At 56.9% G+C, this 27,911-nt stretch overlaps 1 protein-coding gene across 4 annotated transcripts; it reads left to right on the top strand.

Annotated features, from left to right (window-relative positions):
• Window positions 1-219: 219 nt before the first annotated feature.
• On the top strand, window positions 220-26,839 carry LTBP4 (latent transforming growth factor beta binding protein 4). Of its 4 annotated transcripts, XM_072967025.1 has the most exons (33): window positions 220-383; window positions 2,186-2,244; window positions 2,417-2,555; window positions 3,035-3,144; window positions 7,925-8,116; window positions 8,300-8,547; window positions 8,624-8,726; window positions 9,081-9,155; window positions 9,252-9,374; window positions 9,863-10,027; window positions 10,755-10,904; window positions 11,030-11,149; window positions 11,739-11,870; window positions 11,962-12,087; window positions 12,776-12,901; window positions 13,415-13,657; window positions 14,126-14,251; window positions 14,340-14,459; window positions 15,354-15,482; window positions 15,711-15,836; window positions 16,228-16,350; window positions 16,592-16,723; window positions 18,276-18,407; window positions 18,482-18,607; window positions 19,701-19,847; window positions 21,115-21,396; window positions 21,703-21,774; window positions 22,070-22,198; window positions 22,413-22,559; window positions 23,552-23,704; window positions 24,401-24,781; window positions 25,191-25,343; window positions 26,428-26,839. In XM_072967025.1, exons 1-33 carry the CDS (start codon window positions 235-237, stop codon window positions 26,580-26,582), a joined length of 4,893 nt encoding a protein of 1,630 aa, XP_072823126.1. In that variant the 5' UTR covers window positions 220-234; the 3' UTR covers window positions 26,583-26,839. The 4 variants fall into 4 exon arrangements, with proteins under 4 accessions (XP_072823126.1, XP_031537950.2, XP_072823124.1 ...); XM_031682090.2 differs by lacking the exons at window positions 220-383; window positions 2,186-2,244; window positions 2,417-2,555; window positions 3,035-3,144 and adding an exon at window positions 4,289-4,601; XM_072967023.1 differs by lacking the exons at window positions 220-383; window positions 2,186-2,244; window positions 2,417-2,555; window positions 3,035-3,144; window positions 11,030-11,149 and adding an exon at window positions 4,289-4,601.
• The last annotated feature ends 1,072 nt before the right edge of the window (window positions 26,840-27,911 follow it).

Here is a 27,911-nt window from a genome sequence, read left to right as displayed (position 1 = left end):
GGCGCCCTCCGCCCAGCACCTGTCCCTTTGGCCCCTCCCCTGTCGTCTCCCGATTGGCCTCGCGGGCAGCGCCCCCTGGCGGCACCGGACTCTGATTGGCGGGAAGTTCGCAGCCCGCGACTGGGACAGTGGAGAAAATGAGTCGGCCTCCGGCGGGGGCGGAAGGCGGGGCCGCTCCGAGCCGGACCCGCTGGACAGACGGGCCGCCTGGAGCACTACTCCACGCCGGACACGATGCGGCTGCCTGGCCCCAGCGGCCGCCGCCCCCTCCTGCTGGTGCTGCTGCTACCGCTTCTTGCAGCGGCCGCCACAGCCGCCTCCGCCGCGGGCCTCAGCCCCAGCCAGGCCGTCGAGGTTGCGGTGATCCCGGGCCGCCCGGCTGGGTAAGCCCTGCTGCGGCCCCCTCATCCTTGTGCCCCCTCCACCCAATAAGTCTGGCGGTCCTGAAAGACCAGGACTTTCGGATTTAGGGGGATATGAGCCCACTGCCTCTGGATAGGAATGAAGACCAGAGCTCCTGGATTTATTAGGGCCCTCCCTCTATTTTGTAGGGGTTAGAATCCGAGGTGTACTGAGATTTTGAGGGGAAGGATTCTCCTCCTGTGTGGTAGAGACGGATATGGTTCCAGGGAATTCTAGAGTTTATTCGGAGAAGGGCCCCAGTTTATATGGGGATGGGGCTTTGAGCTCTCCTAAAATGATAGATGGGCGGGGCCGAGCTGGGATGGGGTTCCCCAAGCTTCTTGGGTGCTTAAGGAGGAAGAGTATGGGAGGTTATCACGGGACTTTATGGGGGAGTTGAGACGTCTTGGTTTTCTAGGGTTTGGGAACGCCTGAAATAATTAAAGGGACCTTTTCCTAATAAGTTAGGAAAACGTGGACTATTGGGTTGTTGGTGGAGGGGCTGTGGAAAACTGTGCGGAGGTGGGGCCTCCAGGTTTCATGAAGGTTGGGGATGCTCTAGTTTCCTAGAATTAGAGGATTCCAGGCTTGAATGAGGTACCAGTGATTTTGCGGCAAGAAATCCAGAATTTCCTATAGATTTGGGGTTATAGCCACCCTTCCTGTCCACGGGTGACGAGATCGAAGGAAATAGTCTGCCCAGTACCCCCAACCCCCGCCCTGCGGCCAGAGCTCCGTTACAAAGGCCCCGGGCTCCGCTCCCGCCTCGGTCTCTGCGAATGCGTTTAGTAACCCGAGCCGCGCCGGGGGCGGGGCTGGGAAGGGGTTAACCCGGAGAAAAGGCGGGAGGGATGACGACAGGATCAGGGGTCCCGGAGGCTCCCACCCGAGCAGCCACCTCCCCTACTGGGCCCCACCCGTCTGAAAAGAGTCCATACGCCCAGAGTCCCCTTCACAGCATCCCCCCACTGCCCCTCTCTCCAGGCCTGCGCGCACTCCCTCGTCCCTCGTCCCCCTTAGCATGGGGACAATGGATTTGTCTGGGGGGCCCCTTGGTTGCGACGCACTTGCGCCCGAGCTGAGGGCTTCTCCAGCAAGAATCTGAGACCCTCCGGGCGCGGAGATTTCTCCAAGAACGACTCCTTCCTCCTGGTCAGGCGGAAAACTGAGGTTCAAAGACCAGGAGACGCTGGCTCCAGGACACACAGCGAGGAAGGGCAGGAACTGGCTAGAACTCAGGCCTCGGGATTCTCAGTCCTGGGCTGTGGCTCCTGTATCCCCCTCCACCTCAGCACCCCGCTGGACCCACAGTCAAAAGAGGACCTCCCTCCCCAGCCGTTGAGGCCTGTGGAAGTGGCGTCACCTGCCGGCCAATCTCGGGATGACGGCTGAGTCCAGGACAGGGACGTGCGGGGAGGGCGGGGTTCTAGATTCCCAGTTCGGGCTTGGAAATGCGGTTCGAAATCCTTTGAGTCTTTTTGAAAAATCATTTTTAAAGACTTTAAAATGTCGTTTCCAATAATACCTTACCCCAAACAATTCAAAAGTAAAATAAAACTGAGGTTTTTGTGACCTTAATCCCTGCAGAGTCTAAACCAGTTTGCTTCCCATTGTACAGATGGGGAAGCCGAGGCATCCAGCGCAGTGCCTCAGATTGGTCACATCTCAATTTTGAGCACCCTCAAGCCTTACCTTGGCTTTCCCTTCCCTATCCCTCATTTCCCTCCTTTGGGGAGTTCTACAGTGCTAGGGGCCTGAGTGACTTCCTCTCCTCTATTTATAGTGTTGCTGCTTGTCGCTGCTGCCCAGGCCGGTTGCCCAGGAGGAGCCGCTGCTTCAGAGGTGGGTTCCTGTAGGTGGGGTATAGGTGTGGGGGTGGGGGGAGGTGGTAGGAGCAGAGGAGCTGAGGGCTTCCTTCCCCACCCCCTTATTTCAGCTGGAGAGCTGAATGCACTTGGTGGAAAGAGGGACTCAGTCACCTCCTTCTCCACTTAGTCCCTGGCTGTCTCTGAAGCCTCCTGCAGGGTCCTGAGCTGCCAGCCCAAAAAGTGTGCAGGCCTTCAGCGGTGCCTGACTCCAGTGTCCCCAGAGCTGCCCAGCCCCAGCCCTAGCGTGAAGAAGAGACAGGTGTCCCTTAACTGGCAGCCACTGACGTGAGTGTGTAACCCTCCCCAATAGCTCCCAACTCCTCCACCATTTCCAGCACATCTTTCTCTCCCCTCCTTTGCTCTCTCTCTATCAACTTGTATCTGTTTCTATTTCTCCTTTTCCTGCCTATCACTGTCTCTGGGTCTTTCAGTTTCTGTCTCTCTGTCTCTATCTCCATGTCCCCTTCTCTGTATTTGTTCTTTCCATCTGTCTCTGTTCCTCTTCGTACTTACCTGTCTCATTTCCTCTGTGTCTCTCTTCTCTCTCTCTCTCTCCTTTCTTCATCTCTGTTTCTCCCACCATCTTTTTCTCTGTTTCTTTTAAGCTTCTACGGAGCGCTCAAGGCCTGGTCCCGGTAAGGAGATGGAGGTGGGAGGGACAGAGCCTCCACTAGGAGACCTCCTGGTGTGGGAGGCCCCTTCCAGCCGAGGGTGAGCCAGCCTAACCGCGGTGACAGCTCCTTCTCTGCACCCCTCCAACCCAGGCTGCAGGAGGCCCGAGCTCTGCTGAGGCGACGGCGGCCCCGCGGGCCGGGGGCCCGGGCACTGCTGAGGAGGAGGCCCCCGCAGCGCGCCCCCGCCGCCCAGGCCCGGGGTAAGAACATCCGCCCTTCCTCCTTGGGGAGGGGGGGGGGAGGATTCCGGGCCAGATAAAGCTGTCTGGTTCCCACGGTCCAGCCGCCGCCTAGCCGCCCCCCATTGTAGCTCGGCACCCCTCCCCAGGTCGCAGCCCCCTCTAGGGACCCTGGCGTCCGGCCGCGCGAGGTGAGCCCGGGACAGGACCAGACGCCGGCCAGAGGCGCTGACCCGAGGGGGTGGGGCCGGGAAGCCAAGTGTCCGGGCTCCCGGCAGCCGAAGAGGGGGGCGCTGTCCCAGCAGAGAGTGCAGCCGAACTAGCCCAGACAACAAAAGCGATTGTACGGGTTGGCGCCTGCCCGGTCACCGAATGCCCAAAATTGAGGGGGGTGGCTAGGGGCCAAAGGCCTCCCACTGCGTTCCCCACCCTCCTTCTGCCCTCCTCTGGCTTCAGCGCTCGGCTCCTGGGCTAGCACACCCCCTAGTCTCAGCCACCCTCGAAAGTCCCCCTCTTGCTGTGGCCTTCAGCCCAGATGTGTCCCCTCCTCCCTAAAGTCTTCCAGATGTGGGCCTCCGGCCAGACGTGAGGACCCCCGCCCACAATCTCAATCCACCGTTTCCCCTAATCCATTCCGACTTATACCAGGTGTGAGGGTCTTGGTCAGATGTGACTGCATCCTCAGATGTGCCCCTCCAGCGTCCTACCCACCATCCAGACCCCCAATTCCTGCATGTGCCCTGGTACACCGACCCTTCTCCTCTCCCCTAGATGTGCCACCTGGCTGCCCAGATGTGCCATGACAGCCCCGTACCCACATGAAGCCCCTTTCTCTGTGCCTAACGCGGAGACAGCCTTTAGCCTTCTCCCCAAATGTGGCCCCCACTACTCTTTCCTTTTTATGGATTCAGCCCTGTCTGGGGGGGGGGAATCGGCCCGCCCCCACCTGTTGCCTTCCCCGCCACTCCCCTGCGGGCCCCATTCACTTGTTGGTGTGAGGCGGGGGCAGAGGGGGCGCTCCCCTTCCCCCTGCGAGTCTAGCGCCCAGCCTGCGCGCCTCTGGCTGCGGGCCCAGCCCCACGCGCCCCCGCGCGGCCGCCGGGGAGGGAGTGGTGGGGAGGGGGGGCCTGAGCGGGGGCGCGGCCGCCCTCCCCCGCGGGCGGGCGGGCGCGGCCGGGCCCCTCGGGCGGGCTGGGGCGGCGACGCGGCGGAGCGCGGCGCTGCAGCCATGGCGGGCGGCGCGCGGCTGCTCTGGGTGTCGCTATTGGTGCTGCTGGCGCTGCTCCGGCCGCAGCCCGGGCTGTGCCGGCCCCGAGAGCGCCTCCGCGTGCGCTTCACCCCGGCCGTGTGCGGCCTGAGCTGCGTCCATGGGCCCACCGGCCCCCGCTGTACCCCGACCTGCGCGCTCCGCAACGCCACCAGCGTGGACAGCGGCGCGCCCGGCGGGGCGGCCCCGGGGGGACCCGGCTTCCGCGCCTGTGAGTGCGGGGTGGTGGTCCCGAGGGAGGGGTTCCCAGGGGGAGGAGGATCCTTGGGATGGGGGAGTCAGTCCGCTAGGGGGAGGGAGCCCAGATTCCGTGTGCAGTAGGGCTGGGGAATCCCTAGCCTATTTAAGGAAGAGAGCCTCAAATTCCTGGCTTTTGGGGTTGGGTCCTGAGGGTCTTGATTTCGCAAGCAATAAGGGTTCCCAGGGACCTGTGGCGTCCCATGCGAGGGGATTGGGGCCGAATTTCACGCCTTTGAGTCAAATTGGGGAATACCAGAATTGAGGGGTTTGGGAGCTTGAGGGAAAGGGGTCCCAATTCTGAGACTGAGTCAGGGGTCCCCAGAATCCAAGGGGGAGTTCCAGGGCTATGAAGGGTGTCCCAATTTCTGCATCTTTGGATGGGAGGGATTAGGCAAGTCCAGGATGGGAGTGCCTGAAAAGAGGGAGATTGGGGTGAGGAAAGTTGGTCCGGAGAGCTGAGAGGGAAAGAGTCTATAGAAGCAGGGCTCTGCAGGACCCTGAGTTGCAAGGGTCGCACGTGGAAGAGCAATCCAGATAGGAAGCCTAGGAGGAAATGCGCCCCCTGGGGGCGGAGGGGACAGAAGGAGGTTGTGTACCAGGCTCCCCTAGAGACGGGGAGCCCCTGGGAGGGGTTCAGGTGAGGTGGGGGGTTGGTAGGACACCTGTTGGCCGCAGGGTGTGGTGATGAGTGGGCTCTCAGGGTCCGGCCCTACCTGCCTCCAGCCCCGGAGGCCCTCTGGAGTGGGGAGTAGGGGCCCCTGGCGCTGAGAACTCGCCCAGCCTGGCCTCCAGCCAACCCAGCCCTGGCCGGCGTGAGCTCATCTCCCGCCTGAGCCCCCGCCCACTGCCACTCCCTCTCTCCTCCCCTTCCTCCCTCCTTCCTCCACTCCCTCCCGGCCCAACCCCAACTTGCCCGTGCCAGGCGCCGTGCCCAGGAGGGTGCCAAGCCCCTGGAGGCACAAGGAGGGGCCTCCGGAGGGGGACTGACCTCGGGAGGACCTCGATGTCCTCAGCTCCTCATTCTTCTAGGGGTGTGGGGCATGGAGATGCCTGTGCCCATCTAGCAGCCCGCCCTGGGTGTGGGAGCCCTCAGGGAGCTGGGTGGTGGGTGGGGGGCCTACATTCAGGCCAAGAAAAGATAGAGAAATTTCTTTGGAGATTAGGAAATGCCCCCAGAACTAGCTGGATTACCACCACTCCTAGCAGAGACCCTATTTTGGAATTTGATTCCTAGTTCAGCCTCTCCTTAGACCTGCCACTCAATTAAGGACCCTTATTAGAGCACCCTGGAACCCTGGCCTGACTCTCCTCACCAGCAAAGCCCAGTGTCTCTACCCTCAGGCCCTAAACCCCTCCGCACCTCTATCAGCAGACTCCGGACCGACCCCTCCAGTGAAATTCGCTCCCATTCTTCTGATATAATCTCCCCAAACTGTGCCCCTCACCAGATAACTCTGTAGTGTTGTCCCTTAGCTACCCCTCCTTGCTTCCAGGGGAAACCCCAGATTACAAGCTCTATAATAAGCAGAGTGATATCTCTGCTCCCTAGCCAAATTCTCTTCCCACAAAAGGCTTCCATTTTCCTATATTTCCAAGTGGATCCCATCAGAGATCCCTGATTTCTGTCTAGCCAAGTCGTTCTCTTCCAGCTCACTCCCTCCCCAGGAACTTCTGATGCATCCATCTTCAGAGAAAACCAAAGTTGGTCTTGATCAACTGTTTCTCCCAAGAGGAGTCCAGATACTGTTCTCCCCACAAGCAGCCATTAATCAAATGACTTGGGTACCTAATCTCTTAGCTGGGAGGGGAAAGGTAATTCCAAGTATCTTAGAGCCTTCCCAGACAATTGAGGCTCTCATGTGCTGGGGACTCCCAAGAATTTCACTTTCCATCTAAACCTCAGCACCCTCAAACTGGCCATTCCCTAGAAGACAATAGAGTCCTGTTTTTTAGGTAACTCTCCCTAAAAAGACTTGGATTTCTTCTGCTGAAGGATGCTCAGTTTCCTCCGGGATAGCTCCTTTTCTGTTCCAGAAAACTTGAGCGGTCTCTGAACCCCAGAGTGCTGCCTTCTAACTCCTCCCAGGAGTCCAGTCTCTTTACCCTTCTAAATTGAGGAGGGTCCCTCTATGCTTTCCTCTCTCTGCAGTGTGTGGCTCAAAATCCCACACACGCCTTCCTGGACGGCCCCGGACGCCTGCCCCCTTCCTCCCCTCTGCACAGCTGTCTCCAGCTGTTCTCGGCAGCCCTGGGGGAGAAAGGGAGGGGGTGTCCTTGCAGGATACGTCCAGCCTTCTTTGGCTCAGCGGGTCCAGTGCTCCCCAAGGGTCCGGAATGCGGAGCCGCCGCCCTGCCCCCGCCGCACCCCTCTCTTTGTTTACACCGCCGCACAGCTGGCAGTGCCCCGCCCAAAGGTGGCCTGGGGCCCAGCGAGGGCGCGCAGAGGGGAAAGCAGGCGCGTTCCCGCTGGCCCTGCCCCGGGGCTACCGGAGGCGGGAAGACAGAGCTAGAACTGGGCGGAGACAAAGAGCGGTGGGTCGGTCTAGGAGCCCAGATCGCCAGGAGGTGGGGTGAGAGGAACGTGAGCCAGGGCAAATCAACATGAGGAAAGGAAGGTGGGTGGGGCTAAAGGCAGCAGGTTAGACGTCTTGATAGGAGAGGTTTACAATCCTGCGGGTAGCAGAAGGTGATGTGGGCGGGGTGCATAGATGGGGCGGGGGACACATAGCCTATGAGCGGAGCTTGAACGTCGTGGACCTGGCCAAACAGGGTGTGGGCGTTCCTAGAACGGCAAGGAGACAGAGTTAGTTGCTAGAGGGGAATGGAGCCAGGGAATGGCTAAAATGTGGTTTTAGTCAATAGAAGTGACAAGCGCTGGGACTGAAGGGCTGGAACAGTAAAGATGGGTGGGGCTAGATGTGAAGGCACGAGCTAGAGTGGGCGGGGCTGAGCCCTTGGGTGGGGACAACGCTGTCTGGGCAGGCCTGGACTCAGCCAGAAAGTGGGACTTGAGAGGGAGGGCGGGGTGAGAGGAAAGTGAATCAAGAGCTGGAGGGCGTGGCGAGCGGATCCAGTGGGAGGAACTTTACCGTCGAGGGGTGTATGACTGGACTCAGGCAATGCAAGTGGCCAGGATTACTGGGGAGGTGACAGCTCATGGCGGAACGACTTAGAACTGACTGATGTCTTTAGGGTGTAGTTATAATGTTAGGGACTGAGCTAGCTTGAGTACACTGGCCCTAGGAGGGCTGCCCAGAGGGTTGCCTGCCCTGAGTGTCCTCACTCTCCCCCTAGTCCTGTGTCCCTTGATCTGTCACAACGGAGGTGTGTGCGTGAAGCCTGACCGCTGCCTCTGTCCCCCGGACTTCGCTGGCAAGTTCTGCCAATTACACTCAACCGGCGCCCGGCCCCCGGCCCCTGCTATGCCAGGCTTCACCCGCTCTGTGTACACCATGCCACTGGCCAACCACCGCGACGATGAGCATGGTGAGGAGAGTACAGCCTGAGTCCCCTCCGACTCCTCTGTCCACCACCTCAGCGTTCCTCTGATGCACATCTGTCTTGCCTTCCCCGGAGTACCTTTCTCCATCTTGCCCTTTTCCCCATTCCTAGTCTCAGTCCCTAAGAATCTGTGCAGACACCACTTTGCTCCTCCGTGCCTCTCTCCAGGCGTGGCGTCTATGGTGAGCGTCCACGTGGAGCACCCCCAGGAGGCGTCCGTGGTGGTGCACCAGGTGGAGCGTGTGTCTGGCCCTTGGGAAGAGGCGGACGCTGAGGCAGTGGCGCGGGCAGAGGCGGCGGCGCGGGCAGAGGCGGCAGCGCCCTACACGGTGCTGGCACAGAGTGCGCCGCGCGAGGACAGCTACTCAGATGCCTCGGGCTTCGGTTACTGCTTTCGGGAGCTGCGCGGAGGCGAAGTGAGAGGAGGCTGGTGGGGAGGGGCCCGGAGCGTGCCACCGCGCGGGGGCGCGCTCACCCTACACTTCCCCACAGTGTGCGTCCCCGCTGCCCGGGCTCCGGACGCAGGAGGTCTGCTGCAGAGGGGACGGCTTGGCCTGGGGCGTTCACGACTGTCAGTTGTGCTCGGAGCACCTGGGTAAGCTTCAGGACGTCCCCGAGGTGCTTGGAGCTGGGGAGGTGTGAGAACCTCACCGCTCCTGGTACTCTGACCATAGATATGTCCTGTACACAAATTCTAGCTACTCCTACCCCGTCGTGGGGATCTTTTCCAGTTTAGGCCTATCCATACTGTCTGGGACCACTCACCTGACTTTCTGACTTCTGACCTGTTCTCACCCCACCTTTGTGCCATAGCGCCACTCATGCAGATCACCAACATAAGGCTCACCTAGCACTCAAACCACACCAAACATCTTTTAGTTCCTTCCATTCCATTTTCGTCCCCACTCACTCCATTCTCTCTTCGCCTGCCCCTCTCCTCTGTCCACAGGTAACTCTGACCAAGTTGGAGCCCCAGATGGACCGTGTCCAACTGGCTTTGAAAGGGTTAATGGGTCCTGCGAAGGTGAGCCAGGGCAGGGGTGGGAGGAGCTTGGCTCGAGGGATGGGGCTGGCGAGGAGCTTGCCCCTGACCCCACTGGGATCACCCTGTACCTCGTAGATGTGGATGAGTGCGCAACTGGTGGGCGCTGCCAGCACGGCGAGTGTGCGAACACGCATGGAGGGTACACCTGCGTGTGCCCCGACGGCTTCCTGCTCGACTCGTCCCGCAGCAGCTGCATCTGTGAGCCACCGGGGCCTGAAGCTGGGTCCCATGTCCACCTGCTTTTATGCCAGAGCATCCCTGGGTCTAATTCTCTTAGACTGCCACTTCCCCAACCTCTCAGACTCTTACACACTCTTAAACTCCCTGGACCTTCTTCAATTTCTTTAAGAACTCCCCAAACTTTTTGGATCTAGATCTCTTTAGATCCCCCAGACTTTCATCAGCTCCTCTCGGGCTCCCAAATACCCTCATCTGTCTCGACCACCACACCTTCTTCAGATCCTGAGATCCTTCCCAGATTGGCTCATCCACCCCTCAGATTCTCCTCAGGCCCCAAACTCTTCTCAGACCTCAGACCCCTCAGCTCTCCTTTAGACTCCCAGAGCTCTCCTAAATGCCCCTCACACCCACCGAACCCTCCTTGGGACCCTTCCCCTGCCTCACAGATCCCCTAATTCCTCTACATTCCCAACCCCGCCCTGAAGAATTTTCTCCCTTTCCCCCAGCCCAACACGTGATCTCAGAGGCCAAAGGGCCCTGCTTCCGCGTACTCCGCGACGGCGGCTGCTCGCTACCCATTCTTCGCAACATCACCAAACAGATCTGCTGCTGTAGCCGCGTAGGCAAAGCCTGGGGCCGGGGTTGCCAGCTCTGCCCACCTTTCGGCTCAGGTGAGTTCCTCCTGTCAGGCCCTGCTCTAGATTTGATGCAAACAGCCCCAATTCCAGTCTTTGCCCCTCCAACTAGGTTAGACCCTAGCCTTGACCATTCCCTCGGCCTCTGAGACAGCCTATCTTAAGACAGGACTCCGCCTGGGTCCCCACCCCACTTTGGCCACACCCACACCTAAGACACAGGAACTTGAAGTTAGGCTGTGTCCTCTGGGTGTCACCCCCAGCCTCTGCCTCCCCTAGCCCTTGAGATGTGCTGCCTCCCAACCTTTCCCCCAGGCTTTGGCCAAGTCCCCAGTTCCTGAGACACTGCCTTCATCCTAGGCTCCACCTTGAGCCCCGCCCCAGATATGCCCCTCCTAGAGACACCTCCCTGGCAATCTTCTGCATAAAGCCAAACCCCACAATGGACCTTACTGTTTCCTGGCCTTCAACCTTGTCCCTGTAGACACCAAACCACCTGCTGTAAACTACTGTCCCTGCCATCATCCCAAAGAGAAAAACAACATTGGTCCTACCCTTAGCCTCTGAGACATCCATTCTTTGGCCAGGGTACCACCCCATCTCAGCAGCCAACCCAAACTCCTGACACACTCCCAGGCCAAGCTCTATCCTCAGTCAGGGCCAGACACTATACTTCCTTCCTTTCTCCCTCCCCACCTCCTTCTCATTCCCTCCTGCTCTCTTGACCTCTCTCTGCTGATCTTCCTCCCTTTCCTGTTCCCAGAGGGATTTCGGGAGATCTGTCCAGCTGGCCCTGGCTACCACTATTCAGCCTCCGATCTCCGCTACAACACCAGACCCCTGGGCCAGGAGCCACCCCGAGTGTCCCTCAGCCAGCACCGTGTCCCATCCTCCACCTCTCGGCCACCCACAGGTGAGCTGGCTTCTGGAGGAGGGAGTGTCATCTCCAAGGGGCTGCCCCAGCCCTATAGAGAAAAGGGGAGATGAGTGAGGACACCCAAATACAGGTCTCCACTGCTGATATCCCTTCTTTACCAGGCTTTCTGCCCACTCATCGTCCAGAACCCCGGCCAGAGCCCCGGCCAGAGCCCCGGCCAGGCCCTGAGCTTCCCTTGCCCAGCATCCCTGCCTGGACTGGTCCTGATATCCCAGAATCAGGTGTGGTAGAGGGAATCAAGGGCGTTAATGGGGGTATTACAGGCAGGAGTTGGGGGTGGGAAGCTCCAAAGTGAAGATTGCAGAGTAGAACAAATAGGGATGTGACAGACAGAGGAGTTATGGAGTGGGTGAGAAAAGAAAGATTTGAAGGATGGGGTGCTGTTACATCAGGAGCTGGAGTCAGACTGGTCTGGATGCAAGTTCTCTATCAATTAGGCATATCATTTTAACCTCTCTGAGCCTCAGTTTCCTCATCTATAAAATGCGGAGTTGTCTCTGAAGTACGTGGCACATAGTAAGTGCTCAGTTAATGTTAAACAAATAATTAGTTTTCACAACACTAAGAACATACCTCAGGCAGAGGACTGGAGCAAAATACTCAAAAATGGAGACTTTGGGGCTGGATTAGGTAGAGGATCTGATGAGAATGTCCCATGATGAAGGACAGGGGTGTCAGAGGGGGAAGACTGGATTTGAGGAGAGACATCCATGAGGGTGTTTTAGGCGGAGGATCTGAGGGGATTGTGCTGGGATGAAAGGGACAGAGGATTTATAGATGGGGGAACTCTGGCTAACTCGATCCCCACAGGTTCTTCTGCGGGAGAGTGTCAGCGCAATCCCCAGATCTGCGGCCCTGGACGCTGCATCCCCCGGCCCAGTGGCTACACCTGCTTATGCGACTCCGGTTTCCGGCTCAGCCCGCAGGGCAGACACTGCGTGGGTGAGCCAGGTGGAGGGGGGGGGGACGGAGGCAGGGCGGGAGGGGGCGCTCTATCTGGTCACCTCCTGACCAGACCCCTCCATACCCTCAGACGTGGATGAATGTCGCCGTGTGCCCACGCCCTGTGCTCCCGGGCGCTGCGAAAACACTCCAGGCAGCTTCCGTTGCGTGTGCGGTCCGGGCTTCCGAGCCGGCCCGCGCGCTGCGGAGTGTCTGGGTGAGAAATACAGGCTCCACCCCTGCTGCGGTCCCACGCCCCTTCGGCCCAACTACTGCCTTGGCCCTGGCCCTGGCCCCAGAACAGCTCCCGCTCTCGCTTCGGCCCCACCACTGCCTCTTCCTGGCCCAGCGGGCCCTTCCCGTCGGGGCAGGTCCCTGCTCTACTACCGCCGGGACTCTCCGGGACTAGGTCCCGGCTCCGTCCCTCCCTTTGCCCCTCCCCTGCAATATTCCAGACTAGCTCCTGCCGTCTCCCAGGCCCCTCCCCTGTCAGACAGCTGTGGCAAACTATCTCCTGACCACGACTCCTGATTTCCATCCAGTGCCAGGTCCCCAAACCAGCCCTTCCCTCGCTTCTGCCTTCCCTTTGTTCGGACCCAAAGCTGTCCTTCCCATCCTTGCCCTCCCCAGGCCTTGCCCTCCCCAAATGGCCCCCCCTCACGTTTCTCCTCTTTACCTCGGCCCTGGCTGGGTCCCCAGCCACAGTCCTGCCCTTCCCGCTTATGCTTCGCTTTATTTCTTGAACCGACCCACTCCGAACCCCCTACCGCCCCGGGCTCCCGCCCCAGCCGGCCCCCGCCTAAGCTTGGCTCCGCCCCCGCCATCCCCGCTCCGCCAAACCGTCTGGGGGAGGGGAGGAGGCTGAGTGTCTGCCCCAGTCCCAAGCACTCGGTTTGTGCCCGCAGACGTGGACGAGTGCCACCGCGTACCGCCACCGTGTGACCGTGGGCGATGCGAGAACACGCCAGGCAGCTTCCTGTGCGTGTGCCCCGCTGGGTACCAGGCTGCACCCCATGGAGCCAGCTGCCAGGGTGAGGGACTGGGGATGTAGGGGGGAGGGTAGAGCAGCAATGGTGAAGGACGGAGAGATGAAGAGACAGAGCAATTAGGAAGAGGGAGGCTGATTGATGGGTTCTCAGAGGCCAGGCTCTGAGAACCAGACATGCAGCCTGTTGGGGATGGAGAGGTCAAATGATGGAAAATAGGAAGGCTGAGCCATAGAGGATAGAGAAGCAGAGGGATGGGGGATGGAGATGTCATTAATGGGGGAAGGGGTAGAGTTATGGAGGACAGAGTATAAGGAGGCCAACTGACATGGACTAGGAAGATTGAGTTCTAAGAGGCAGACAGGAAGCTTAATAGGGATTGAAAAATGAGACTAATGGAGGATGGAGAGTTAGAATGATGGGGGATAAGGTGGCAGAGTGATGGAGGGTGGAAACTCCAAGAGATGGAGGTCAGGGAAGCGGAGTAGAGCACGGAGGCAGTTGGTTTGCAGGGAGGTTCATAAAGAAGGTGTGACCTGGGTCCTTTGCTCTGGGCAGATGTGGACGAGTGCATCCAGAGCCCAGGCCTGTGCGGCCGAGGGGTCTGTGAGAACCTGCCTGGCTCTTTCCGCTGTGTGTGCCCGGCTGGCTTCCGGGGCTCGGCGTGCGAAGAGGATGTGGATGAGTGCGCCCAGGAACCACCGCCCTGTGGGCCAGGCCGTTGTGACAACACAGTGGGCTCCTATCACTGTGCCTGCCCAGCTGGCTTCCGCTCCCGAGGGCCAGGGGCTCCCTGCCAAGGTGAGGGTGCTGAGTCTAAGCCCACTTCACCTGCATTTGCTGTGAGGACTGGAAAGAGACACGACTGGGGGGCAGAGAGGCAGGGTGATGAGGCTCAGTGAAGGAGGGCAGGGAGGGAGTGCAATGAAGGGATGGGGAGAGTCTGGCTTCAGAGTCTTCTCCTCTTTCTCCAAATATGGAGAATTCCTCCTCCCTTTTGAGTGTTACTTTGGATGTGCTTGTGAGAACCCTTAGGAGGGGACAACTCTGAGGCAGGGAAAGCAACATACAGGAGGTGGTGCCCTAGCCTCATCTGGGCAGCTGCAGAGACAATTAATGGGGAAACAATGAAAGGGTCTGTCCTTCTGGGAGGAGGGAGCATCCTGAGCGAAGTCCAGGATGCTGCCTCCAGGATGGAATGTTGTGGTGCACGGTGATGGTAGGGAGTCCAGGCCCTTTCCTCAGCCCCACTGGTCTCCTCTGCCCCAGATGTGGATGAGTGTGCCCGTAGCCCCCCGCCCTGCGCCTATGGCCGGTGTGAGAACACAGAAGGCAGTTTCCAGTGCGTCTGCCCCACGGGTTTCCAGCCCAATGCTGCTGGCTCCGAGTGCGAGGGTGAGGCCGGGGAGGGAGGGAGGAGTGTGGATGGGTGAGGGGGCTGTTGGGCCACTCCTTCAAGACCACCCTCTCCCCTGCCTCCCAGATGTGGATGAATGTGAGAACCACCTGGCCTGTCCTGGGCAGGAGTGTGTGAACTCTCCGGGCTCCTTCCAGTGCAGGTCCTGTCCTGCTGGTCACCACCTGCACCATGGCCGATGTACTGGTGAGACCAGGCCCTGGCTGTGACCTTGGACCTGCATCATGACTCCTGACCCAGACTGTGACCCCTATCCTCGGCTACAACTCTGACCTGGCCCATAACCTCCTAACCTGGATCTCAGTCACCTTACCTGAACCACAACCCCCAGAGCCTAACTGTGACTCTTGACCTAGACTGCAGACACCACTGACCAGACTATGGTTGCTGATCTGGACCACGACCTTGCATGTGATTTCTGCCTCAACTCAACTGTGACATTTGACCTTAACCATGACCCCTGCTGATAACCCCTGATCCTAACCATAATAGCAGTTGTGACCCTCCTGACTCTGCCTGTCCCCTGGTCCTGTATGTGACCTATGATCCCTAAACTTGACTGTGACATTTGACTTAACCATAACTGTTGCCCATAACCCTGACCACAACCCCTGACTCTGTGTGATGCTTGATCCTGTCTCTTTCACTGCCACTGTCCCTTCTCAGAGTCCCTTCCCTGTGACCTGATTTGGGTTCATGATCCTCAACAGTGACCCCTAACTAGACACTCTGACTCCTGACTCAGCAGAATCCCATCCAATGATCCTGATTTATAATACCTGACCCCTTATAATTAATGTCAGACCTCTGTCTCAGTCCAGAGCTCCTTCACTTGACTCCAGGATCCTGGCACAGGGAGTTTGAAGAAACCCAGACTCAAAGGACCCCCAATCATGGTCCCCAGAATTAAGGAACCCTAGTCTCCCCTACACACTTATGCCATGGAGCCTTCATCACATATCCAACCCAAAATCCATACCCATATCCAACTTCCAATCATCTCCTTCAGACCCCTTTGCCCAGTGGGATCCATCAGTGTGTCCCAAGATTAAACCCCTTCTGTAATCCCCATTCTCACAGATGTGGACGAATGCAGTTCGGGCGCCTCCTGCGGCCCCCACGGCCACTGTACTAACACCGAAGGGTCCTTCCGCTGCACCTGCGCTCCAGGCTACCGGGCACCACCTGGTCGGCCCGGGCCCTGCGCAGGTTTGCAGGGCAGGGCGGGGAAAGGGCTGGAGAACCTGGGAGTGGGACCTGGCTTCCTGGGCAAAGCCTGCTGTGGAGCTGGGAGCTGAACTAAGGGACTGATGGTGGAGTTTTAGAAACTAGCCATCTGGGGTGTGGCTTGGGGGCAGGATTGCCGCTTTGTGGGCGGGGCCTGGGTCTCGGGGCCGGGACTGGTGACCCCGCAGCCCTATCGCTCACGTACCCTAGACGTGAACGAGTGCCTGGAGGGCGACTTTTGCTTCCCCCACGGCGAGTGCCTCAACACCGACGGCTCCTTTGCCTGTACTTGTGCTCCCGGCTACCGGCCTGGACCCCGCGGATCCTCTTGCCTCGGTCCGTACCCGGGTTGGGCCTGGACCGGGAAAGTGTGGGCTTATGCCAGGAAAAGGCAGGTCAGGGAGAAGAAGGTGGAATAAGGAGTCTGAATTTTTGGCCAGGGTTTTAATGCATCAAGAGGGCGGGGCTTGTGGAATCTCCTAGGGGCGGAGTTGGGAGTGGAAAAGGGGAAAGGGCAGTTGTCGGAAAAATTGGGCAGTGATTGGAAAGGACTGAGATAAACCTGTTGGAGAAGTGGAGCTTGCAGGGAAGGGAGGAGAATAAGGCAGGTGCAGAAGACGTCAAGATCTTGGAGCCAGAAGGGCAGGAAAAGGGCGGTGGAGGGGAGTGTCCTGGAATGTTAAGCCAAGAAGGAGATGGGCTCCTGATTTCGGACACTGTCCCGCAGACGTGGACGAGTGTAGCGAGGAGGACCTCTGCCAGAGCGGCATCTGTACCAACACCGACGGCTCTTTCGAGTGCGTCTGTCCTCCGGGACACCGCGCTGGCCCAGACCTCGCCTCCTGCCTCGGTGAGCGGCCCCGCCTGATCCCTTTCCCCTCTGTCTCCTGGACTCCTCCACTGGTGTCCCCCATTTGTATCCCCCGCTGCCTCCCCTCCGCTGCTTCCTCCCTTTCCCTTTCCCTTTCATGCGTCTCACTCCTCCCCCTTCTGACTCTCCACTCCCCTCCTTGACTCCCCAGCCTTTTCTCCTCTTCTTCTTTGCCTCCTCTGCTTCCCTATCTGACTGTCTGTCCTGCCTCCCCCCTCAGACGTGGACGAATGTCGCGAGCGGGGCCCGGCCTTGTGTGGGTCCCAGCGTTGTGAAAATTCCCCTGGCTCCTACCGCTGTGTGCGCGACTGTGACCCTGGCTACCATGCGGGCCCAGAGGGCACCTGTGATGGTGAGACCACTGCCCTGGCTCCCACAAAGAGTTGTATAAGTTGGCTCTCTTGGAGACCCAGAAGGGGCACCAGGCCTCATGGACTTGGGAGGAGGGGAAAAGCTCCAAACCAGTGTACTTAATTCTCTCCCCATCCCTGTGGTGGAAATAAGCCACCAGTGTACTTTCTTGCAGAGGGGAGGCCAGAAGATGAGGGAAGACACTCCTATCAGGAAACAGGCCAAGCCTCACTTTCAGAAGCAGCGCATGCTCCTCTGAATTTGAGCACAGGCCACATTTTAGGCTATACCCAGTTAGACATCTACTAGAAAGAACTGTTAGCCTCCCTCCCATTTCCAATCAGCCTATGGTTTAAAATTCCATTTCTCCCTCTTCAGACCACTTCAGTTTGGACCTACCCTTTTCCACCTTTAACCAATTGTTTTACTTCCAGCTGCCCCTCCATAGAGCCTCTACCCTGGCTGCCCTGGGCTCTATCCTTTCCCAGTGTGAAATTCCTAGGTTTCTTCAAGCTCTGATTCTAACCTGCTTAAGCTCCACCCTTCCAAGTTCAAATAGGACTCTTCAGATTCTGTTTTCTCCCACTCCTCAGACCTCTTCAGGTCTCAGGAAAGTACAGGCCCACCCCTTCCAGTCTCTGTTCTGCCTTCAGACCACCCTTTGCCTCTTCTCACTTTCCATGGTTTCCCACCCCTGACCTTCCTCCTTCCCCACCAGGTGCCAGCTGGGTACTAACCAAGACAGGAGGCTAGGACTAATCTAAGATTTGGGGGAAGGAGAGGGTGAAACAGATGAAATGACTGTGGGCTGCCTTTGGTGCTCGGGTTGCCAGAATTCTGATTCATGGAAATCTAGTTTCATGGGATCTCATTCATTAATTCCACAAGAATTCACTAAGCACCTACTGTGTGTGACACTGGAGGCAGAACAGGCAATGAGTCAAACAAAATCACTGTCCTCATGGAGCTGACATTCTAGGGGAGAGACAGACAATAAATATGTAGATAAATTCAACAGTCATTCAGCAAACAATTTGGGGGTGTCAGGCACTGTTCTATACCCTGGGGATACAGTGTGGAACAACACAGACACAAATCCCTGCCGACATGTTGTTGGCATTGTAGAAACGTGACAGTTGTCATGTCAATAAATGCATGGGTATAATATAATGTCCAGTTTTGGAAGGAAAATAAAGCAGGATAAATGGACAGAGATTAAAGAGCAGTAGCAGTGGGGGCACTAGGAGGGCCTGACCTAGACCTTTGAGTGAAGGGCACCTGTGATGGGCACCCCGGGAGCCACGCAGATAACTGAGGGAAGAGTATTCTTGACAAAAGGAACAGCAAGTGCAAAGGCCCTGAGGTGGAGCCATGTTTAGGCTATTCAAGATATAGTAATGTGGCCTTAAGAGTATGAAGGCCATCTTTAGAAGCTCAGACTGCTAGAATACCAGATTCAAAGACTTCTTGGTCACGGGAACTGGCAGTAGCATCAGGAACATGTGAATCTAGGCCAGTGACTCCCCTTCCCTCCCCTCCCCACTCTTTTGCAGACGTGGACGAGTGTCAGGAATACGGCCCAGCGATTTGTGGAGCCCAGCGCTGTGAGAACACCCCTGGCTCCTACCGCTGCACACCGGCCTGTGACCCTGGCTACCAGCCCACGCCAGGGGGCGGATGCCAGGGTGGGTGTCCCTGGGGCAAGGGATTTGGAGGGGACAGAATGTCCAGCAATGGCCTAACTGTCTGGTGGTTGCAGATGTGGACGAATGCCGGAACCGGTCCTTCTGCGGGGCCCATGCCGTGTGCCAGAACCTGCCTGGCTCCTTCCAGTGCCTGTGTGACCAGGGATACGAGGGGGCACGGGACGGGCGTCACTGCGTGGGTACGGGGCTCCCGGGGTGGGTGGAGCCAGAGGGTGGGGAGGAGGTTGGTCAGGCCCTGCTCCCCTCCATAGCTCTGAATCCTTGTAAACTTTAGAGGTATGAAATTCAGGCCTTGGAATATAAGATCATCTTCATGTCAGTCAGGAAACCCTATTGATTCAGATTTGATTTTGGGGGTGCTTACAAAATTCATGCATAAAGTAGTAAAAGTGCACTAATCTTAAGTGTACATATACATTCTTTATTTTTTCCCAACATTTAAAGAGGAAATTTTCTAACCATACAGCAAATTAAAAGACCTGTAGAATGAACATTTGCACACCCATGATCTATATTCTATTATTATCATTTTATTATACTTGCTTCCTCACATAACTTTCCATCTAATTTTTTGGATAGATTTAAACTTAAACTGTAGGCATCAATATATTTCCCCCTAAATTCTTCAGTCTGCATATCATTAACCAGAATTCAATATGTGTTTACAGATATTTTTATTTGAGGTTCAATATACATACAGTGAAATGCATGAGTCTTAATTATATATCTTCTTAGTTTTGACAAATGCAAACACACCAAGCTTTATTTCTTTAAAGGGAATTAAAACTGTGAAGTCCTGGGAAATATCTGAACTTCAGGCACAGATGGATATAGGAATTGTAACAAACCTAGCTTTCTCCCAGCTCTGCTCTCCTCAATTGCATTTATGTTCAGGCAGATTCTCTTTTCACAATGACAAAAGGCACCTCTGGCTGACATCCTCAGCTTGACATCCCTAGCTACAGAGGGAGGCTCTTTCTCAGTATTTCTAGAACAAGTCTCTGGACTGGCTTTGACTGGCCCAGCTTGGTGACTGCCTGTCTCTGAACCAGAGAAATGCAGACTTCTGTTTGGCCGATCACATGGGTTGAAAATGGAGGAGCAGAGAGATTCCAAGAGAAATTCAGGGTTTGTCACCAGAAGATAAGTAGATGATGAGGTCATTAAAAAAAATAAATAAATTACACTTGAAAGCTGAGACTCTTTAGACTTATGGAATCCCAGAGGTTTACAACCATTGACTCCCTCTTTGCTGTTTTCTCCTGCTCACAGATGTGAATGAATGTGAAACGCTACAGGGTGTGTGTGGAGCAGCCCTGTGCGAGAACGTGGAAGGCTCCTTCCTCTGTGTCTGCCCCAACAGCCCTGAGGAGTTTGACCCCATGACTGGGCGCTGTGTTTCCCCTCGGACTTCTGCTGGTGAGACTGAGATCCGTGTCGACTGAACTGATGGCTGCTGGCCCCGCAGGAAAATAATGGAGTCTAACCATTCTTGATGTGGACAGCTGCCATCAGTTAAATGCTGTTTTAAACAACAAAAAACTTAGAAAACATGAGTTAACCTGGGTGTGGGACTCAGCGTCAGGAGAAGTAGATCTTGGTCCTGACTTGACCAGATTCCTTCACTGTGTTTAGGCCATATTCTGGGCACTGAGGACTCAGTAGTGACCACCTTGTCTTCAAGGGACTCAAAATCTAGTAGGGGCAGATAGCGATATAACCTGACAGTTAACAACCCGGAGAAGTCAGCACTGGGATGGAGGAAGCGCAGGCCAGAGGGAACAAGCCTATGATGGGAAAGGCTAGGGGCTGTGGAAATCTAGAGAAGGTGCCTCCCCAGCCTTAAAGGAGAGTTTGGGGGGAATCTCTGAACTGAGAGCAGTAGGATGAGTAGAAATGAGCCAGGCTAAGTGGATGAGGGAGGGCATTCTGGGGTGAGGATACAAGGGCAAAGGCCTGGCAAGGCAAGAGGGTACTTGACATGTTTGGAAGACTGCAGTAAGTTCAGGGTGATGTGCTTTACAGAGCAAGGGAGGGGGCGGGGAGAAGTGAGGCCACAGAGGGAGGCAGGCACCAGACCACACTGACTTACTGTGGTCAGGAGGCTGGACTTTTCTCGAGGGCACTCTGGCACCATGGAAAGGTTTTGAGCAGGAGAGGGATATAATCAGATTGTGAAATTTCCTCTGGCTGCCATGTAAAGGGGGATTGTATTGGGTGATCCTAGGGGCTGGGACCCCAGCAGAGAGGACAGGACTGGACCAAGGCAGGGCCATGGGAGGGGAGGAGAGGGAAGGTGGGAGAGGCCCGAGAGGCCAAGTGGACAGGCTAGTGGGCTGCCTGGGTCAGGGAGAGGTGTCCAGGCCTAGACAGGGGGTTGGGTATAAAGATCCCAAGACCAGTCTGGGACACTTTGGATGTAAGGACCCTGGGAGGCTTCCAAGAGGCCAGCAAAATCTCCTCTCCTCCTACCTGAGCTGCAGCTGTGATGACAGCTGAGATGCCTGGGAGAGGGAGGTGGGGAGGCAAGAGGTGCAGAGATGAGACGAGGTGGTAATGGGAGAAAGAAGGGACAGGTGGTGAGAGATGTGGAATCTGGCTCTGTCACTAATGGCTGGGGGCCCTCTGGGCCTGTTTCCCGATACATAACATAGGGGCTGGAGGCTAAAGCCCCTTGTCTCCCTAGGCACATTCCCGGGCTCACAGCCCCATGGACCTGCCAGCCCCGGACCTGCCAGCCCTGGTCTGCCAGCCAGGCCACCCCCACCACCCCCACCCCGCCGGCCCAGCCCACCCAGGCAGGGCCCTGTGGGCAGTGGGCGCCGGGAGTGCTACTTTGACACGGCAGCTCCAGATGCATGTGACAACATCCTGGCTCGGAACGTGACGTGGCAGGAGTGCTGCTGCACGGTGGGTGAGGGCTGGGGCAGCGGCTGCCGCATCCAGCAGTGCCCGAGCACCGAGACAGGTGGGCATGGGCCAAGGGATGGACTCAGGGCTGAGGGTTTGGATAAAAATAAGTGGGCGTGGGACTGGGACAAGGGGACACATTTGGACATGGGGCTGAGGTGCTGGCATTGTGTAGACAAGAGTGAGCTGCCAGCCAGGTGGGCGTGAGGCTGAGAAGTGAATACAAACAGGCATGAGGGCTGAAGATTGGGCAGTGGAGGGTGGGCATGGGGCCAGCCTGAGCACTGAGGCAGGTGGGCACAAGCAGGCCCAAGGCAGGGGCTGGGACAAGGGTGTCTGGGCTCACCCTTGTCTCTGTGTGCAGCCGAGTACCAGTCATTGTGCCCCCACGGCCGGGGCTACCTGGTGCCCAGTGGAGACCTAAGCCTCCGGAGAGGTAAGGCCCATTCACCCTCAGCCCCCAGGCCCAGCTCTGTCTCACCCTGTCTCTGTTTTCTTTATCTCTGTCTCTCACCCTGTTTCTCTGTCTCCCCCATCTCACCCCTAACTTGTGTCTCTCTGTCTCCATTTTCCCTGATCTCTACTCCTGGGTCTCTATCACCATCTCTGTCTTTCTCTTCCCTGATCATGCCCCGCAAGCCGCACACTTCCCCTACACAGCCCTCCCCACAACCTGGCCTGCTTCCCATCTCTCTTGGTGGGGGGCGCGTCCCTAACCTTCCTTCCCGCAGACGTGGACGAGTGTCAGCTCTTCCGAGACCAGGTGTGCAAGAGCGGCGTGTGCGTGAACACGGCCCCAGGATACTCATGTTATTGCAGCAATGGCTACTACTATCATGCCCAGCGACTGGAGTGCATCGGTAGGAGCCCCACCTCCGCCATCACCCCCCTCCCTTGCCCCGGCCTGGGACTCTCCCCAACACTTGGCCACGCCAGCTTCTCTTTGGAATGTGGCCACCACCAGCACGAAGTCCTTCCTGGAGTCTAGACTGAATCTATCACACTGTCAATGCACTGGGGAAATCGGAAAGGGGAGAGGAAGGCTTCCTAATCACTTCCTCCATGCCTTCCTAGATAATGACGAGTGCGCTGACGAGGAGCCGGCTTGTGAGGGCGGCAGCTGCGTCAACACCATAGGCTCTTACCACTGCACGTGCGAGCCCCCACTTATGCTGGACGGCTCGCGGCGCCGCTGTGTCTCCAACGAGAGCCAGAGCCTTGGTAACCTCCCCCCAGTTCCGCCCCGCCCAGCCGGCTAGCCCCGCCCCAGCCCCGCCCACACCATCCGGCCCGGGTTCCCTGGGCTCGGCCTCAAGCCGGCACCCGGGCCACGCCCCTCGCGCGCGTGGCTCGGCCACGCCCCTTCACGCCCCATTTAGCTTCTAGTCTCCGTGTTTGACTCAGATCCACAGGCCAGCTGGCCTGTTTCAAGGCAAAGGTTTTAAAGGAGCCTCCCTGCCACTTGCTGGCCCTGAGTGCATGTGCACGCTGCTTATCGCCTCTTGGAGCCCAGCTTCCTTTCTGCACTTTGGGTGGACTCGCAATAGCCCCTAGCTTACAGGGTGTTGTGAGGAATTTTATTTTTAAGGACAGTATGGGACCTGATCTAAAAGCGTGCTTCCTGTTATTTCCCTGCGTGTCTCTGTCTCTTTGCATCTCTCTGGGTTTCTGTCTTTAGGCTTTTCTCTGAATTTCTGCCACTGCGACTGTCTTTGCTCCTAGGTCTGTTCTCTCTGCATCTTTGCTGTCCTGTGTTTCTTTGAGTCTCTGATTCTTTGGATGTGTTTCTCTCTATTTCTTTGGTCCTTTCTCTCTTTTTGCCCATTGACTCAAATTCTTCCACTTCCTGTTCCTACAACATCCTCCCACACTCTGAGACTTCATTCAAACAATGCTCAGAGAGGAAAAGGAACAGCCCTGGGGTCGCAGAGCCCTCCAGAGGCCAGACTTGGATAGAACCCTCCTCTCAGACCCTATCTCCAAGCCATTGGACCCCTTCTGCTCTCTCCTCCTATATGATAGCCTTGTGCTGGCCCAAGCTCTGTACTCACATGGAGCTACCCTAGAGGACTTCCAGGAGTCAGATCACAGCTGATGGGAAGGATTTGGTGATAGGCACAGGGTGGCTGGGCTGCTCCAGCAGGGGAGGAGAATAAGCATTTGGGAGGACCAGAGTGTCTTCCCACCTTGATGCATGCTGTCTCTGCCCTCAGACGACAACCTGGGAGTGTGCTGGCAGGAAGTAGGGGCTGACCTTGTGTGCAGTCGCCCTAGGCTGGATCGCCAGGCCACCTACACAGAGTGTTGCTGCCTCTATGGAGAGGCCTGGGGCATGGACTGTGCCCTCTGCCCTGCCCAGGACTCAGGTACCGCCACCTGCCTGGGCCACACTCAGAGACCCTGCCCCTCAGACTCCAAATCCAGGCCCTCGGACTCCCAGTCTTAGACCTCAAGATTTCCCCAAACTCAGCCCCTCAGACCACTATGTCCCAGCCCATCCCTAAATCTCGGTCCCTTAGACCCCAAGTCACAACCCAAAGACCTCCAAGCCTCAATCACAGAAACCCCAAGGCTTGACTCACCAGGTCCCATAGAGCTCTGAAGTCTGGTCTCTCAGACCCTCAACTCCTGGTCTCTAGACCCCCAAGACAGCCCATGAGACCTCCTCCCCCAAATCCTGGACCTTTAGATGCTCAGACCCTGCCATCCTGGCCCACAGACTCTCTGGTCATAGCTCACAGACCTCCAAGTTCCAGGGGCTTGGACACCCACATCTGGGTGCCTGAGAATTCAACACACAGCACCAGATATCCCCATGTCTTGGCTCCTAAAATCCCTGAGTCCCCCCAATTCTCAGTCTTTGGGAAACCAGTGTCATCCCCAGACTCCTCATCCTCTGACTTCCAGGTCCCATGGCTCAGATCCCCTCCTGTACATCCTGACCCCTCGGGCCCCCAGTACGTCTCAGTCCTGGTCCCTAATATACCTCCACCCCATTTTCATAGGCCCCTAGTCCCAGCTCCCAGCAAGGGCTGATCGTTAGGCTCGGCTCCGTTTCACAGATGACTTTGAGGCTCTGTGCAATGTTCTGCGGCCCCCTGCGTATGGACCCCCGCGGCCAGGTGGCTTTGGACTCCCCTACGAGTATGGCCCAGACCTGGGTCCACCTTACCAGGGCCTTCCCTATGGGCCTGAGTTGTACCCGCCACCTGTGCTACCCTATGACCCCTACCCTCCGCCACCTGGGCCCTTTGCCCGCCGGGAGGCCCCCTACGGGACGCCACCATTCGACCTGCCTGACTTTGAGGACGATGGCGGCCCTTACGGTGAATCTGAGGCTCCTGCTCCACCCGGCCCGGGGACCCGCTGGCGGTATCGGCCCCGTGACACCCGTGGCTCCTTCCCAGAACCTGAGGAGTCGCCTGAAGGTGGAAGCTATGCTGGTGAGTACTGTGGACCGAGTGATGGGGACTAAGATTAGGAGGGAAATGTGCAGAGAGATGGAGAGAGGGGGAGGGAGAGGGGAAGGGAGAGGGGGGAGAGACAGAGAAAGATGGAAACAAAGAGAAGCGGGGGAGAGACAGGCTCAGAGAGATGAGCAGAGCCACCATTGGAGAGAGTGACAAAGAGCAGGGATGAAGAGGAACAGAGACATACCCGTAGACCGACTGGAAAGAGATGAGGACCCAGGGAAAGCTAAGGAGAGCGGAGTGACGTAAACATCCTGGCCCCACAGTGCCCCCTCCACGGCCCTGGAGTGGGATGGACAGTTTAGTAGGGAACACTTATCCGTGGAGGGATAAGGAATAGAAGGCAGAGACCTCAACCCCAGAGTCCCCGCATTCTCCACAGGCGCCCAGGCTGGGCCCTATGAGGGGCTGGAGGCGGAAGAGTGCGGGATCCTGGACGGCTGCGCCCACGGCCGCTGTGTGCGTGTCCCCGAGGGCTTCACCTGCGACTGCTTCGACGGCTACCGCCTGGACATGACCCGCATGGCCTGCGTCGGTAAGGGGCAGACTGGGGCCAGCATGGGGTGGGGGGAAGGGTGCGAGAGAAGGTGGAAACCTTAACTAAAGGTGAGTAATCAGGAACGTGAAGGAAACCAGCCAGCCTGAGGGGAGCAGAAAGTAATTCTTGCTCAGCGATGGGGCTTGCCTGAAGGAGAGATCAGGCTGGGAGGACAGCCGAGCTTGACCACAGGGCAGGGGCAGGCCTGAAGCAGGAGGGAAGGGTAGAATTCTGCGGATGTAATTACTAAGGACTCCCAGGGCGACCTTGGGCAATTTGCTTGACCTCTTTGAAGAGCTTTCAGTTTTCCCATCTGTAAAATGGGAATATGAATCATGTCTGCCTCGTTTAGACAGTAGTAGGTCAGGGTGGTTACAATCAAGGACTCTGGGGGAGTTGGATAGACCTCAGGCTCAATCCAGCAGCTGGCTATGTGACCCTGGACAGGTCACTTTCCCTTGCTCAATTTTTCTCATCTCATTTTTCCCATTTCATAGAGTGGTGAATATCAGTTTACACTGACAGTGAGACCTGTGTCAAAACCAAGGTTCAGAAAAGGGAATTGAATTCCCCAAAGTCTCACAGCCAAGAAATAGCAGGGAGCTGGGCACTCCGGGTTTTTGAGAACTGGTCTGGGCGGAGTGTGGCCTTATTGTGTGACACTGGGCCAAGGGGTTCCCCACACTGGGCCTCAGTTTGCATTTACAGTAAAGTGGGATTACAGTACCTACCTTATCGGGTTATTAGGAGGATAAACTTAATACATGTAAAACGCTTAAAACAATGTCTGTTACAGAATAAGCATTCATTGTTGTTGAAATCATCATCAATATTGTTTTCCTAACAAAAACCTAGTGACCTAGGGGCTTACATACCAATCTCACAGAACACAAAGTTGAGGCACAGAGAGGTTAAGGCACCTGCCCTGGCTACACAGCCAGCAGGTGATAGTGGCTGGTTTCGACTCCAACAGGAGGCTCAGCATCCACACACCTCTGCCCCAGGAGAGCCTCAGGGGCCAGGGAGGCGGGCTCCCGGGTCCCCAGCCTTGAACAACGCCTCTGTTATCCCCCTTTCCCAGACATCAACGAGTGTGACGAGGCCGAGGCTGCCGCTCCGCTCTGCATCAACGCGCGCTGCGTCAACACCGATGGCTCTTTCCGCTGTATCTGCCGCCCAGGATTCGCACCCTCACACGAGCCGCACCACTGCACGCCCGCCAGGCCCCGGGCCTGAGCCCCTGCAGCCCCGGGCTGCCAACTCCGCGCCTGCGCACGCGGGGCCCTTGCGGCGCACACCCTCACGCCCGCTTGCGCGCATGCGCATAGGGATACCGGACTCGGCGGAAACGAGGGACGGTCAGACAGACCGACGGATAGGAGAAGCGCCCCTCCTACCAACGCCCCTGGCCTGGGCCTAGCCCACGGTCCCCTTTACATTCCCGCTCCGTTTTATAAAAGTTTTCAATTAAAAAACACCTCTTTTGTACCTTATGTCTCTGTCTGCCTGTTTCTCAAAGCTTGGCTCCAGTTTATTATTTGAGCCACTAAATTACATCCTCTCCCCATCTCTGCTACTTCACTCCCGTGCCTCTGTTGCTTGGTCTATCTCTGCCTCTCTTGGTCTCTGTTTTTCTCCTAGGTTTGTTTCTTTATCTCGGTCTTGTGCCTCTTGTCTTTCTGCTTGTTTTCTCTACCTAATTCTCCATGTCTCTCTGCCTTTGTCTTTTGGTCTATGTTTTTCTCTTTCCCTAGCTCTCTGTTTCATTATCTCTCTAAACTTGACTGAGATCTCACATCTGGATTTTTAATTTTCCTGACCCACCCAATAAATCCTGTGGAACCCCTGCTTCCCCCGTGTGGGGCCCCAGGAAGTCATGGGATGTGTTAGCTTCAGCCCCTGCTCAGGAAGCTATCTCTTTTCTCAGCTAGAGGGAACCCCACATTTCCCCTGCTCCCCAAAGAAGTTAAAAACTCTCTAGGACAAGTGGGCCATGGGGAGGAGACAGTTCCCCCCCCCCCACCAAAAGAACCAAAAACATCCTGGATGGGCATAAGCTCAGGAGACAGGGGACAGTCAGGAGTGGGGGAGCTCGCTGGCACTGGAACAAATCAATACAAAAGACTGCGCCTGAGTCATTCTTCACACACTTGTTAGTGTTAGGGTCTCAAACTCAAATGGTTTGGGGCCCAGGTGAGTGATATTAGAAAGGAGCAGGTGCAGAGTAAGAAAATCAAAGCATAAAAATGAGGCTTCATAACCAGGGACATTGTGCTTACAAGTCAACTGGAACAGAGAGGGAAACTTACCCCATCTTAAATAAGATTTTTATAACCACCCTGTGGGGCTTATCTGGCCCATGAGAGACCAATTTTGATCTCCCAGGTTCAGCTCAAGTTGTGTAAATGGGGAATGGGCGCTCCTTGACTCAACCCCCCCGAGCTTTGGGGAGGGTCACTTTCTCACTGGTGCCACATGGAGGATCACACAAATAGTGCCTGCTCTCCAGAAGTGCTGGTGGCAGCTACATGAATCATTCTGTATGTCAAATGCTGAGAATGTCAC

This window comes from Vicugna pacos, chromosome 9 (assembly GCF_048564905.1).
Source record: "Vicugna pacos chromosome 9, VicPac4, whole genome shotgun sequence".
NCBI lineage: Eukaryota > Metazoa > Chordata > Mammalia > Artiodactyla > Camelidae > Vicugna > Vicugna pacos.
Note: the sequence above shows the minus strand (reverse complement) of the source record. Positions and strands in the feature narration are given on the sequence as shown.